We start from the raw sequence: 15,142 nt of genomic DNA on the forward strand, positions 1-15,142 counted from the left end.
TTTGGGACTTTGTTAACAGTGAAAACATTTAAAAGCCATTCCCCACTTCTCAACCTCCATCCCCCTAAATTTGAAGATTTACACCTGACAGGGTACTTGTGAAAAATATTGAAAGACAAGCTGCTTTTTTAAAATGGCAATCAGTGTATATCAAATGTCAAGGTCAAACAAATCTCAGATGTTTGCTTTCAGCATATTTTATTACTTCCATGTTTCTGAAACAGGAATTTCCTAAAAGTTAATGGAGGCAAATACGTTAAGGGGTAACTTCTGTTAGGTTTTACTTTAGCTTTTTTTTTCCTTTTTATTTTTTAATAAAATCAGTTTGTGAAGAAAATGAGGTTTTTAAACCTCAGTTCAGTACTCTACATACCTCCCCCCAATAAAGGGCAAAAAGCTCACCAGAAATCTCAAGTGAAAAGTTAATAGTTATTAAAGGAAACTTTATTAGACTTTATATTAAGAATTGCTATGTTAAAGCTTTTATCTATTTTTAATGTTTTCATTATGTATGTACACATTACTAATCTAAAATGATTTATCTAACTGATTCCTTTTGTTACCTGGCTAGCAGGGAAAAGGGGTCGAGGCCGGTCCTGACCTGTTACAATGAAGACTGACTTGCTATGTGGGATTACACCAGAAGCTTGCAGTGGAGTAATGGTAAGGAAATCAAGCAACCTTAAATATCTCGGCTGTATAGGAGCATATTCTATTGCAGAAGACCTTCCTATGAAGATCATGGAATCAAATACAGGACATTGAACTAATACTTGGACTTTGATATGAATTTCTTTAACAATTTTCTCTGCAGTGCAAGTTATTAAACTAAAGCTACTCTATTTTCCAAATGTGTTCCAACAGAAATTCTTCATAACTTCTAGCATGGTATCTTAATAAAGAATAAAGTTCTTCTCTTTAAAAAATCTGCTCTAAGTAGATTTTTCCCCTGTTTTTTTAAATTAAGGATCCCAGCATTGGTTTTCTGAAATATTCTCTTGAATTTGTGCATTTAAATTTTATTGCAGTGGTATAGATGAATGCCATTGTTGGTATCCTTAACTTTTATTTCTGCTCACCAAGGTTAATCATGATTGTCTATATCTTTTTTATAGTAATCACTTTTGAATTGTGTTCAGATATGCAGTTTCAGGTGTAATCATCAGAGCTGGTTAGTCAGGCATTCCAGATAGTGGTTCTTTTCAGAACCTTTTTTAAAGGGTTGGTTAACTACCTCAGTAGCAGAGGATTGAACTATACCCTGTCTGTACTGTACATAGAAAATCTTTGTAGATAAAAGCAAGGCTTGTTACATGATATGAGGGTAAGATTTTAAATATACCAAATGTAACATTCTTAGTTGCCTTTAGTTTCAGAGGCTTGTAAGACTTCCTCATGAACATCATAACAGGCCTTGCTTTTGTCGTATTTTGTGGCTGAAAAAGCAGCCTTGCTTCTTCAGATATTGTAGTTATTTGGATGTATAATAGTTTAGCAAGATGTTACTTTTGTAAGACATCAGATGTTCAAAAAAAGTGCATCCGAACTTGTACTAAATACTGCAGTGTCCCTTTATAAAAAGTCAGACTAAAACTGACAGTTGTACAGCAAAGCCTGACATTTGGATATTTTGAAGTTTTTTCATAAATCATAGAAATTAGTATATGGCTGTAGTTTAGCTTTTTAGGTAAAAGGTATGTTTCATTAGTGCATTTCTTACTGCTGATCACTGCAAAAATGTGAATCAGCTTTCCATTTCTTATGCAGGTCATGATAACTTGTAGAATAGAGTACAATCATTTGTGCTATGTTTTTAATTTTCTAAAGCACCTTGATGACAGTGAGTGTTCAGTGGTGAAGCATCCTCTATTGAATCACCCTCAAAATTTTTTGCCAAGTCCTAAATTGATAGCTTAAAGTCAAAAGTGAAATTATAGTTTAATTAGGACTTGGTATAAAGAAATCCCTTTTCCCCTTCCCCAAAGGGATACTGCAGTTATATCACATACCCAATAGGCACCATGACGAAGATCAGAGCTTATACTTAATTAAGGTTTTATACACACCAGTTTCCCCAGTAAATGCAAATTTAACAAGAAAATTAGACATGTCATATGTTCAAAATGCTCATGGCAAACAATCATTTTGCATTCCTGCAAATAAAATTGTTTTATACTGTAAGCTGGAGGCGAGTGTAACTTATTTTTGTAATAAAGTTTTTATTTTTTTTATGTGTCATTAATATAAATGTGTGTTAGTGTAGAAATATTCTGGTTTAAAAACTTAGAAATGCACACATTTCAGTATGTTTATTTGTACTTACATAATTTTAGATAGTGGTTGCCAATAGTCTGTATGTTTCACATTAATTGGTTTTTTATGTTAATAAACCATTTTAGTATGTTGTATGTCAGTTACTGGGATAGCTGGGACATAGAGTGTAATTTAAAATTTGTCAATAAGTATTCATTGGAATATATGTAAATGTGCCTTGCCGGTTATTGAAACATTACCTACAAAATGAGTATGGGGTGACAAAAATTAGTTCCTGGTGCTTAATGAAACTTTTTGCCACTGATTTTATATATTACCCCGTGCTTTTTTAAAGTACATCTCTCAAATCTTAGTGTAAGTTTGAGGGCTACACAAAACATTTACATTTCATTCTAACATAAAATGAGTAATAGGTTGTGGAAAGTGGGTAAACTAAATGTAGCCTTCAGTAAAATTGAATCTCAGTGTAATCCTTGGTGCTGGCACTTCCCAGGTCCAAGGAGTTAAATGATCCCATCAAAGAGGTCATTGCCATGCCTATTGGCACTTTACTGTCATACCCTTTTTAAGGGACACTGTCAAGGTGTTTAAGTTAATTCTCAGAATTATTTGTTGGGATTTTAGAACAGGTTTGTTTGACTTAAGTAAGAACTGCATTGTCAAAGTTGAAAGATGAACATTTTTGTGAGTTCACAAATGTGTTCTTAAGAAAATATTAAAATACGGAGCTGTGGGTTTCCAAGACTATTTGGCATTCTTAGTTTGGGGATTTGGGAGGAAAAACTGATACTAAAAAAATTTGTGAAGAATTGATGGGTAATGTAAACAGTGGTGATTAAATATATACACACTCAAGTGAAATTACTTGACAGTGTTCATTTGACTAACTTTGAATTTAAGCCATTATAATTACTTTTAAAATTAAATAATCATTTGCACTGTTCTGATAATGGGTGCAGTTTTTGAGCAATATAATCAGAGCTAAATATGCATGTAGTGATTAGTGATGTGAACAATTAAGTACTGAGAAGAAATACTAACTGGTATTTTCAAACTTAAATTTCTGTAGTAAAATCAGTATCAAACTCTTATCAGATCAAGGAAAACAGGCAATGCATATAAACATACTTTTGAATGTTGTGTGGCCTATAAAGCAATAATGCAATTTTTATGGAATGTCATGGGATATGAGAAATGGAAATGCAAAAATAACTAATCCTTTAGTAAAAATGTCAACATGTTAAAAAGGGGAATGTTAACTAATGTAGGTTATTGATATTTGTGATTTGTTTATGGGTTCTTGGCTTTGACAGCTTCAAAGAATGGATAGATGACAAGTTAAAAGAAATTTTGTATATAATTGTCAAGGAATGGGTCTTAAATCCAAGAATCGAGTCCCTTCCTTGGGGTGAAAATGTATCCTTAAAGCATTCTGATTGTTGAAAAATAACAAAACAAAACTTGAGTTACCTAACCAAAGCAGACGCAAGATTTTGTTTCTGCAGACTACTTGGCAATCAAAAGTGATCATCACTTTAGTTAATCAGTTTTCAGAAAGTTGCTTTGTGAGAAAATTCTGTTAGATATATTCTCCCAATCATGCATTTTGTGGGAGGTTTTCCAGCATTGTGATTGAATCAGATGTTAGAAATGAATGGGGGGTTTAGCACAAAAACCGGTTGCACACTCATGACGGCCATTGTTGTAGCATCATGAGAAATTACTAATGACTGCAAGTCTGATTTAATGATTTACACTTTCTTCATGATAAAATAGGAATAACATACATAGGAATGGATTGATGGGGTGACCTCGGGTATTCACTTGTATGAATCTATTTGAAAAGATTAAATGAGGGTGAATATCATGCTAGATGGGCAAAATTGTCACATTCAGGACAGCTGTTTTGACTGCTAAGCCAAAAGTCACTGTTCAGAAACATAGGAAAAAAGACCAAACAGAGCATGACATATAGTCTATTTAAGGGGAGAAATTACAGAGTAGGACTTCTGCATTTAGGTGAGGGAGCTACCCCCCTAGAGTAAATGATTGCTCAGGTTCCTAAAACTTAATACCCACCATGGTCATTTTCTCCCCAGTGATACATACCATAAACTTTTAATCTGACCATAGGAATTCAATGGTGGGTTGAAAATGAATCAAGAAATAACAATACATAAAATGAACAGACTTGTGGGGATAATGTTTTAAAGTGTAGTATTAATTACTCAGTCATACCACTCAATAAATAGGGCATGCCACTACTTTTCTTAAGATGCTAATTATCAGCCAATGTTCAAAGACATTTTTAACTGTGGGCAAATTAGTGGATGGACTTTTTTGTCTGTCACTTTTTAAAAAAGTACTTAAGATACAAGTTTTATTAGTACCACAGTCTGCCTTCAGTAATATGCCTAAAATATTTTTCAGGGCCAGGAGCATTCAGTTGAAAGAAAATCTTTTTTACGACTGCAAAATAGTATTAAAACTAATGCCCTGGTCCAAGATTAGGTTTTTAATGATATTAACAGTAGTCTGATAAACATCTAGAAGTCTGGCATTGAGAAACAAAAGCTTGTACCTGACTAGTATTTTTATTTAAAAAAATTAGTTCTGCTAGCTTATTTAAATTCTCTTACATTTATTTATCTGTAGAATTTATATTTATTTCATTCCTTTTATCTCACTGAAAACTGTCTGCAGGCTCTTTGATTTGGATTAGATGTGTGAAGTACTGTCTTTTGCCAAAAACCTCAAAATTACCTGTTCTTTTCAACGTAGTGGGTTTGTGCTTGTTTGGAGATCAGTTCAAAAACTATCTGTACTATCTGTACTGCCTCTGATGTTAAGATTTTATGTATAGCATAAGGAAGCTAGCTCTGACTATATTTTCCTAAGAATAAAGACCTATTTTTGTAGCATGTCTTAGGATCTCCAGGAGTCCAAGAATTATTGTGGGTGTCCTCCATTTCATCGTTTTTCATTTAACAGCTTTTGAAATAGACACTTGGAATCTTTAGGGGTCTTTTCGTCTTTTAATTATCCATACATTCAAAGTAACTAGCCAACGGTAATACCAAAACAGATTCCCCGAGATCCCTAATTGAAGCACATGATAGGGAGATGATGTATAGGATAAATGTATAGTGTTGGTCTCCACTTAATTTTAATTAATGAAAATACTCTGGTCACACACATGCCAGTGGACTCAAGAAGTTAATGGTAATTTGGTTCTGCTTTTCTGGTAACATGTCCCCACCATTCAGTGTTCCATTTTCTTATCACTCTTTGAAGGTTTGGAAATGAGTAATTGAGGTAGTAAGTAATACAGGACAGGGGAGTGAACAAACTATTTTGCTTTAATGTACATTTAGGTGACTGCGCAAATGAGGTTAGGTGAATTCAGCTTAAAATGTGTTTCATTAAGCAAAATTAGCAAGTCATCATCAAAGAATGGGGAACTTGTAAATACATTCAGGAGATGTTGGCTCATCCCTAGGATTTCTTGGTGGGAGGGTGATAGCTTTGGTCACTTCATGAAGATCCTTTTAGGTACAGAGTTTAATAGTTTGTGTTATGATTACTAAAGTTTATACTGATGATTGAAAAAAGTTTTTGTCATTTCAGAACAGTCATGGAAGTTTTATACCTGAAAAATTCTTAAACACTACTAGAGGATTTTGAAAACCATTTACATTGCCTATTTGACTCCCTGTGCAGATGCCAAATTAGTACTTTTTTTCTTGTTGATAATCAAGACTGCTGACAGACTTTTTGGATGGGGGAGAAGTTCCAATAAACCATTTTGGAAATTAGTGTCTTCAAGTGTAGTTTCCGAAAATGTTTTTTTAACACAAGCAAATAGAATCAAGATAAGGTTATTTTAGAATAATTTACCATAAGCTTCAGTGAATATCTGATTTTCTTTACTTTGTAAAATGGTTTAAAACAAGTTCTAATCTGAAGTTGCTATCTGTAATGTTCTTGAAAGGTCATTTCTTGACTTTTGTTCTGAAAGGATTCTGTGATGCCAAATACTAACTTATTTTGGGGATACCTAAGGGAATTGACATTTACAGTCATTTATGAACTACAACCAGTTACTGCTACTACAAGGCAAAGGACAAAGGTTTTGATGTGGACCAGACATTACCACAGATTAAGAAAACATGATTAGGGTTGTGTTCACAATATAGTAACAAATGTGAAGAGTTGCACGTTACAAAATCCAATCTTCCAGCTGTAGACAAATACCATGACATCAGAAGAATTCTAACATCTGGTGTGGCTCTATTGTATACTTTCAAATGAGATGAGGTTTGATTAGTAGTGCCATTTGTATCACAATTTTGCCTTTCAACTTGTGTCCTGATTTTTTTTTTTAATGGGAATTAGAAAATGCCAGTACTGCATCATTTGAACACAGAATTGTTAAGTCATGAGTTTAAAAAATTCTCTAATTTCATCTTCAAGAGAATAGTTTAAAAACTATTTTTATAGTTAAAAATACTATGAATGGTATTCATGGTGCTTTAATTGGGAGGAGTCAGGAGTTAGGCCTCTAAAAATTGCTCTATTTGACACATCAGGAGAAATTAGAAAAGCATATATACTGTTTCTTAGTATATTTAGTATTTGGAATGAGCTTGGAGGTAAAGAAATGAACAATATGTCAAAGGTCATCCAAAAATTAATGGAGTACACTTTTAAATTCTCTGCAGCCACAGGCACATGTAATATACAGTATAGTTTTGGTAAAACTTCTTGAAATAGTAAAAATTAACATGAATTTGCAGAAGTTGAATTCCTAGGATTCCTTCAACATTGACAGGTGTAATTTCTTTTAGGAATCCTGCCTAACTTCCGATTCATTTATAAATAGAATTAAAACATGGTGAAAAACTTTTATTCTAAAGTTAGACTTTAAATCATCTTTGGTTTCCTGACGATCCATTTAGTGTGAGGACAGTATCAGCAGTTAAGCGCCCAACAGTGGATTCAGTGGATTCTTATCCTTTCTGCTGCTCAGCGTCTTTTGATCAGTCTATTTAAATTACTGCCAGTGCTTGTTTAATTAATTAGTTCTTCAGTGTATGGGGTTTCTTTTGCCTCCTAGAACAGAAGTCCTTCCAAGGCAGGGAAATCCGAATTAATGGTGCTAGACGGGTATTTAAAAATACTTTTCAAAGTATTTTTTAGCTTGGAAATGGATTTTCAGTTTAGTTTATTAGGCTAGATTTGGCTTAATTGTGGCTTGTTAACTTGAAAAAGGAATTGAAAATTTTGAGCCACTTACAACATGGACAGCTTTTAAAAAGTAATGAACATGGAATACTAAATTTTAAAGCAGATTAAGATCATGAAGGTCCATATTTTAAATTGTCTGTTTGACCTTAAAAAGGTCTTGAAGGGAGCAGTTGGCTGTGGGATTTATATCTATCAATCAAGACAGCCTAGCCCAACAATTTGTCTCTATGCTGGTATTCAGTTTAATTCCAAACTGCTGAACAAAAAGGTATTGGCCTACCAAGTCCCGTCTATACTTAACATTTATGAGGAAGGGGTACTTCAAGATTGAGTTCTTGTTCTGCTTACAAGTCTAGTTTTGAGTCCAAAAAGTTTGTATAAAGTTCTTATGTAGAGTACTTTGGAAAGTAGTAGTCATACTTGAGGAAAGTTTCAAAGCTAGGTAACTACACATTAACATAATGAAACAATTGTTACTAAGAGTAATCCATACTTTTTATACATCTGTATGGAAAGTCTTAATATGAACCTTAGAGTTGGTTGCTGGCTGGTTCAAAATTAAATCCCTTTGAGAAGAGAGGCTCTGAATTTAAGGCATTTTCTCACTGTATATACCTACTTGTTTTGAGTAGTGATGGATTAAAGGTGGTATTTATGCTTAAATGTGCTTAGTTGATATTTTAACTTGATAGTACTTCAAAGAAAAATTTTAAAACCTGTATCTGGAAAACAAGATACAGCACAGAATGTGAAAGTCTTATTTCTCTGCTCACACCCTAATCAGTTAACAGATGAATGACTCCAGTCTTTAGTTCTTAGTTAACCTCATATCTTTCAATTACTAAGTTTAAGCAGTTTCTTTTTTTAAAACCCCATGTGAGACATTTGGCTTACTCTAGTCCTTTTTTTTTCTTCCCTCCCCTAAACTAGTTCAATTGATTACTGTCATTACTCAGACTACACTTAGGCTACTACTACTTACATCTGTTTTAGTATCTGTTCTTCACTGTATGGTGAAACCGCACACACTACTTACTCATCTCCCAATTCCTATTAACTAACTATACTTTTTTGTTACTAACTTCTCCTCTCCACAGCATTTATTGACTCAATTCCAGTAGTAGAGCAGGCTCCTCTTACTTATATGTGGACTGTCTTGCTCACTCTTGAAATCTGTAGATTTTTGGAAAGATAACCAGTTTGTAATAGAATGCATTGAAATACCTCTCTGTGCTTTTGATTTTTCTCAAATGTTTGGTGACTGTATTTTTTTGTATTTATAATATGGAAGAAAGATTGATAAAAGTGACCTGGTGTTCTGGGCCTGCCCACTGAGACAGCAGACTGTAAGTTCTGTGTGTGTGAGAACACAAGGGCTAACAGGCCTTTTTTCTTTTCCTTGGGAGCTGGCAGCCAAACAAGTTTACCTCTCCAATGCCAGAAAAGACTGCTCAATTGTAGGCACACAGACTCCTCCTAGCCAAGTTATTTGCTTTGAGGAGCGGGTTAGACCCTGCAAACAGGTCTGCAACCCTCAGGCACATAAATTTCTTCCGTTTTCCATTCTTGCAAGCCTGAGGTTTTGCCTTTTCTTTGTCACTCATCTTTCCCATGAAAATTGGCTGCTTTTCTTATAGTCCTCTGATTGCAAAGTGAACAGTGTCAGTTCATCTTTTGTTTTAATTTGTTGAAATTAATAAAAGTCAATGTAAAAATAGAAGTAAAATACAACAGCATAGTGTACACTATCTTGGATTTATTAGAATAAACCACTTTAATCTCTGTGTTACAGCTCTTTTAAATTGTCTAGGAAAAGTTTGAATAAATCTTACTTGAAAAGAGAAGAGCACCTAGTATGCTAATGGGTACATATAGAAGACATTTTGTGACTAAGGTTGCAAATTTAGTGGCATTATTAACTGGGCAAAGCAGATGATTTTGCAAGACCTTTTTGGGGGTAATAGTACAATAGGTTTTATTTAAGCATATAATTTCTGAACATGGAAGAAGCACCCATTCAGCATTGTTTAGTTTTAACCTTTTTTTTTCTTTTAAGCTCGGCCTGTGGATTCGGTTTCCTGACCAGGGATTCAACTCAGGTCAAAGCAGTGAAAGCTGAATCTAGACCACTAGGGAACTCCCATTTCCTTTTTTTCCCTCCATCCATTTACATTTAATACAGCGTACCTTCCTGTATGTTCTTTTACCAGTTAATGAGACTACATTCCGTATTTTGGCAGGGCTCCCTTCAAACCTCCAAGTTTGATGTTCTGGGATTTGGTGAGAGTCCATGTTAACCTACTTGTAGAATATTTTTTTACACTTTTATCATATCCTGTCTTTGCTGATTTAGAGGGTCTACATCCTTAAACAAATTTTTCCACTTAAGGCAATTCAAACATTTTAGATCCTTTTGCCTGTTCTTAAGGACCTCTTGCAAGTATTAAAACCTTTTTTTTTTTTTTTAATACTTTAAAACTTTTTTTTTTTGGCTGCACTGTGTGACTTGGGAGGATCTAAGTTTCTCAACCAGGGGTTGAACACAGGCCACAACAGTGAAAGCACCAAATCCTAAACAGTGGACTGCCAGGGAGCTCCTTAAAACCACTTTTAATAGGTTTTATTATATTAAATATTACCTAGTTGATATCAAGGGAGAGACTGACTTTCAGGGTTTTTGAAACCAAAATTCTTGGCTAAGTTTTCAGCTAGTGTACCTAGATTGTTTCAAAGTGATGGAGATAAGACTCACTAATCTCTTGCATTTTATAGTGGCTTTCACATTCCAGTAAGACTGATGTAGCCTGTGTTATATTCACTTTTATATAAACTTACAGAAGTATAGGTTGTTAAAGCAAAAAGACTGTCTCACAATTTCAATGACTTAATAGATACTCCCTTATTTCCCCAAGAGTTCTAGGTGAAAAATTGTATTTTTTCTTAAATCATTGAGACATTTAATGAAAGAACTATGAGCACACATAAATACAACTTTGGTTCTGAGTTTTCTGTAAAAAGAAATGCTGTTAAATTACGATGTTGAGTTGGCCAAAAAGTTTGAGTTTTCCCCCAAATGTACAGAGAAACACAAATGAACTTTTTGGCCAACCCAGTATTTTGCAAGCTTACATTCTTCTATGAGATACAACTTGTTTTTTAAAAAAATACTCTGCCTAGAGGATTTTTTGCTTCATTTACACATTTTTTGTGTGAAGACTTAGTTTTACAAAATACAGGAAATGTACATTACTGATCATTTGCCCTGTAATACCTTATATGTTATGAACATTTCCTGGCAACATTTTTATTTTACTTGTTACCTGAAAGAGGGTAGGACAAATCTTGCTTTTTAAAAAAAAAACTTTTAAAGCTGTATGTTCTGAGGAAGAAAACTATCAAGCCCTATATAGTTCATGGAGCATTATTCAAATTACCCCAAATTCCCTAAATTACTCTTAATATTTTACTAGTTTAGAGTCAACCTATGTAACAGATATCAGTCAAGATGAGCAATATGAGTCTACTTTTTTTGTGCTAGTAACTTGTGTTTTTAAAATTTTAGAATTAGTGTTCATTTACTTACGGGCTCTCAGTTCTGAAATTCTTGGCAAAACTCATTTGGTGTAAGGTTGTTAACCTGATCAGGAAACAGAAGACAGTGTAACTGCCAAACTAGCCTCCCAAATTTGCTTTACTACTGAGTGATTTATGTATTTTCTAGAAATTATAGAGTGTAAATGTTCTCGTAAGCATCAGCAATCTCCTCCTCCTGCCCATCCCCAGTAAACTGTCTTTAACATCATGTATTAATATTTTTTTGTCAGAATGAAGCATTTTATTGCACCTTTTCCCAGGGAGCTTGGTAGTTTGGGAATGATAACCCTTTTAAGTTGATTTTTCTCTCCCCTCTATTTTTAAGAACTGTTCACAGGATACCAGTAGCCCGATAGGAAAATTATATTTTTTACAAGCTTTAAGGAATTAATGGTCCAGGGTTAGGACTTGGCAATTTCACTGCTTGGGTTCGATCCATAGTCAGGGAATTAAGGTCCCCAAAGCAGCACTGTATGACCAAAAAGGGTTTTAAAAAAAAAAAAGGTTTAAAAATTTTTGGCCTCCCTGTGTGGCATATGGGGTCTTAGCTCCATGTCCAGGGATCGGACGGACCCTCAACCCCTGCATTGGAAACACAGTCTTAACATGGACCTCCAGGAAAGTCCCCCCAAAGCTTTCACTTTTCTAACACCCTGAATCACTCTCCTCGAAAAGTTTCCTTGGTGCTTTGCTGGTTCTCTCTGTGACTATCTTGTTCTTATCTGTTTTATTGCCCTTTTTTCCTTCTACACTTGTTTGCTTGATCTCAACGATTATTTCCAGCTTCATGTCACATCTGTGTGGACTCCTGCTCTGCTTTAATGTCAGGACTTGATTAATTTGTGTTATATGCAGGTTTGCCTTTTTAGCTCTTTGCTGTACATGAGAGTGCTTTGCTCTGTCAGTGGTTATATACTGTTAACTTATCACACAGCTACATTTGATGACTTGTTACTGAATAAGCCTAAAAATCTTCTCTATCCAAGTCCTACCATACCCTTTGAGAAGTTCATGTCTGACTGAACTTTGTATTTATAAATACTTTAAGTGGTTCCAGATTTATAAGTAGCATATTATAATCACTCTCCACATCTATTTCTACAATAGCACTATCTAGTAGAAGTAAACTGCAAGCCATATATGTAAATTAAAATTTTATAATTTGGCCTGAGCTCATCCTTCTAGTCTTAACCTTCCATTGGTATTGCCTTGTAAACAAACTGCTGCTACTGCTAAGTCTTTTCAGTCGTGTCCAACTCTGTGTGACCCCATAGATGGCAGCCCACCAGGCCCCGCCGTCCTTGGGATTCTCCAGGCAAGAACACTGGAGTGGGTTGCCATTTCCTCCTCCAGTGCATGAAAGTGAAAAGTGAAAGGGAAGTCGCTCAGTCATGTCCGACTCTTAGCGACCCCATGGACTGCAGCCTATCAGGCTCCTCTGTCCATGGGATTTTCCAGGCAAGAGTACTGGAGTGGGGTGCCATTGCCTTTGTCTTTGGTGCACTTCACATTTCTGGTATCTGACTAATGGGTATCCCCACCCTACCCTTCTAAGCCAAGCACTCAGAAATCCTCTTCAGCGAAAACAGTAAAGTCGTCTTGCTGCAGGTGAACTAAAATGATCACAGAGTATCCTTGAGGAACATGTACAGTTAGAACAACAAAAATCTTGGCTTTCTGGAGCGAATACAAGGCCATTAGCTGATTTTTCTTCCTTTACTGCTTGTGCTACAGGTTTGTAACAGCTGTTTATGTATAAGTCAAAACCCCAAATTTATCAACCTCTGCTTGAAGGTAACTTTAATCTGACATTTGCAAATATGGTATTTCTGTGCTTCATAATTGCAAGAAGAATCTTCAGAAACATTAAAGTTACATTTACTATTGCTGCTATCCTTCAAATTCATTTTCTGTCAACAGTGTTACGTGTTCATTACCATTTCCCATCCTCTACTGTTATCAGTAACAGTTTCATAGACTGCTTTATGGGGCTTCCCTGGTGACTCAGTAAAGAATTTGCATACAATGCAGGAGCCTAGGGTTCGATCCTTGGGTGGGGAAGATCCCCTCGAGAAGGGAATGACAGCCCACTCTAGTATTTTTGCCTGGAGAATCCGTCCCATGGAGAGAGGAGTCTGGAGGGTTAGAGTCCGTGGCGTTGCAGAGTCAGATGTGACTGAGCAAGCTAAGCACTTGTGCTGCCAGTGGTAAAAGGCTATGAAACTTGGCAGAGATTGAATAAATAGGCTTAAACTAATTTAGGGATAATACGTGAGGTATTATCAAAATTTGAAAATCCAGTACATGTAAAGGTCTATTCAGGTAGGTGTTACTTGTTGTTTGTCTCTTATCTCTGAGGCTTTACAAAAATTGCTCCAACCCTGCCATCAGTGTTTCTGTGCGCATTTTTGGAGAAGCTTTCTTAGTCTTTGGAGATACAGAACTGAAAGCTGTTTTTTTTTTTTTTTTTTTGAAACAAAATGGAAGAGAAGTGCTCACTGAACATCTGGATAATTCAATTATATTGAATAAATACATATCTTGAACTGTTTTCACAAAATCGAAGCATATAGGCCATATGACTTTGATAATGCTCAGAATTCAGACTGTTTTGAAATGTGTTCTGAGCTAAAAAAAAAAAAAGGAAAAAAACCTAAATGGTAACTCATTATATAGGAATAATTTTCAAATAAAATTGTTTCAATAAAAATTTCCAAAATTACTTAACTGTTCAAGATTTCTATTTAGATATACTATATGGAGTTGTGGTGGGTTTTGTTTTTTTTTAATGTTTTTAAGTGGAATCAGTTGACCAAATACAATAGTTTCTATCTATATGAAAGGAATATAAAATTTTATTTTAATTATTTGTTAGCAACCTTACTAGAATTGGAATTGAAGTACCAGTATTAATGATCTTCACAATTCTGAACCAACGCTAGTTGCATGGTGGTTTACAGGTACCATGGCAAATGCTTTTGTTTTTATATTTTAGAAAACAGCTACTGAGAGATAAGAGGAATGATTACGAAGGCCTTCCAAAATATTTTCAAGTTACTGAAGTCAGTTGAAAGCTATATTTAAACATCTGAATATAGTTAGCATTTTTCTTTTTATGAAAGCCATTGTCTAGTCAATATAAGAAATAAGGTGGAGTGTTACTTATTTAAAGGAAAACTAACTTTAAAAAACTTACTAGACAAGAAAGCATTGACCATCTTATACAAAGAATAGCAGTATTAGATTATAAGGGCCTTTTCCAATCTTTAATATTTACTAACAGGTGTGCGTACACCTGACCTCAGCCCTGACCGACTCTTTGTGATTCCATGGACTGTAGCCTGTCAGACTCCTCTTTCTATGGAATTTTCCAGGCAAGAATACTGGGCTGGGCTGCTCTTTCCTACTCCGGGGCATCTTCCCAACCCAGGGATCAAACTCATGTCTCTTCAATCTCCTGCATTGACAGGTGTATTCTTTACCACAGATACTACCTATCAACAGGCAGGTGAATATATTTTCAGTTTTTAATCAATAATTTATATTTTCTGAAGTTATGACCTATTAACATCAAAGTGAGGTTTGAGAGGATGGTTATTCCAACATATCTTAGAAATAAAATCACAAACCTGTAAGTGTTTAATTTTTGGTGCTAAGAAACACCTCAGAATTTCAAGCTTAGATAGCTTTTACCCAGAGAGTTATTTCTTTGATCCACTGGTTCTGTAAAGTAGTAGTTCTTCATATCTTACTGATATCTTATCATTGGATGTCTGTCTTCATGACTGCACAGAAAAGTGGGGGTTGGTTAAATATGAAAGTAGCTGCATTTTGACATCTTGAACGCCTATCGAGAAGTCCCTTAAGGCTCTTCCTTCAATTGCATATTCTCCATTGTAATGAGCTCTTTCTTTTGAAAACCAAGGAAGGGAACATTTCATGAGGATAGAAGGCAGATTAATCCTTTTACAGATACTATCATGTCCAGAGGTTAATACATAGGGATAGGTTGTAAGGAGATGAGGCT

At 34.9% G+C, this 15,142-nt stretch overlaps 1 protein-coding gene across 6 annotated transcripts in view; it reads left to right on the forward strand.

Annotated features, from left to right (window-relative positions):
* SYNCRIP (synaptotagmin binding cytoplasmic RNA interacting protein) overlaps positions 1–6,099 on the forward strand; it is a 30,595-nt gene extending 24,496 nt beyond the window's left edge. For 3 of the 6 annotated variants that reach the window (XM_024996981.2, XM_002690202.7, XM_024996983.2), the window contains one exon: positions 572–6,099. In XM_024996981.2, the coding sequence (XP_024852749.1) occupies positions 572–613 (42 nt within the window). In that variant the 3' untranslated portion in view covers positions 614–6,099. The other 3 variants (XM_024996982.2, XM_005210907.5, XM_002690201.7) reach the window with 2 other exon arrangements.
* The last annotated feature ends 9,043 nt before the right edge of the window (positions 6,100–15,142 follow it).

The sequence above is a fragment of the Bos taurus genome, chromosome 9 (genome assembly GCF_002263795.3).
Source record: "Bos taurus isolate L1 Dominette 01449 registration number 42190680 breed Hereford chromosome 9, ARS-UCD2.0, whole genome shotgun sequence".
Taxonomy (NCBI): Eukaryota; Metazoa; Chordata; class Mammalia; order Artiodactyla; family Bovidae; genus Bos; species Bos taurus.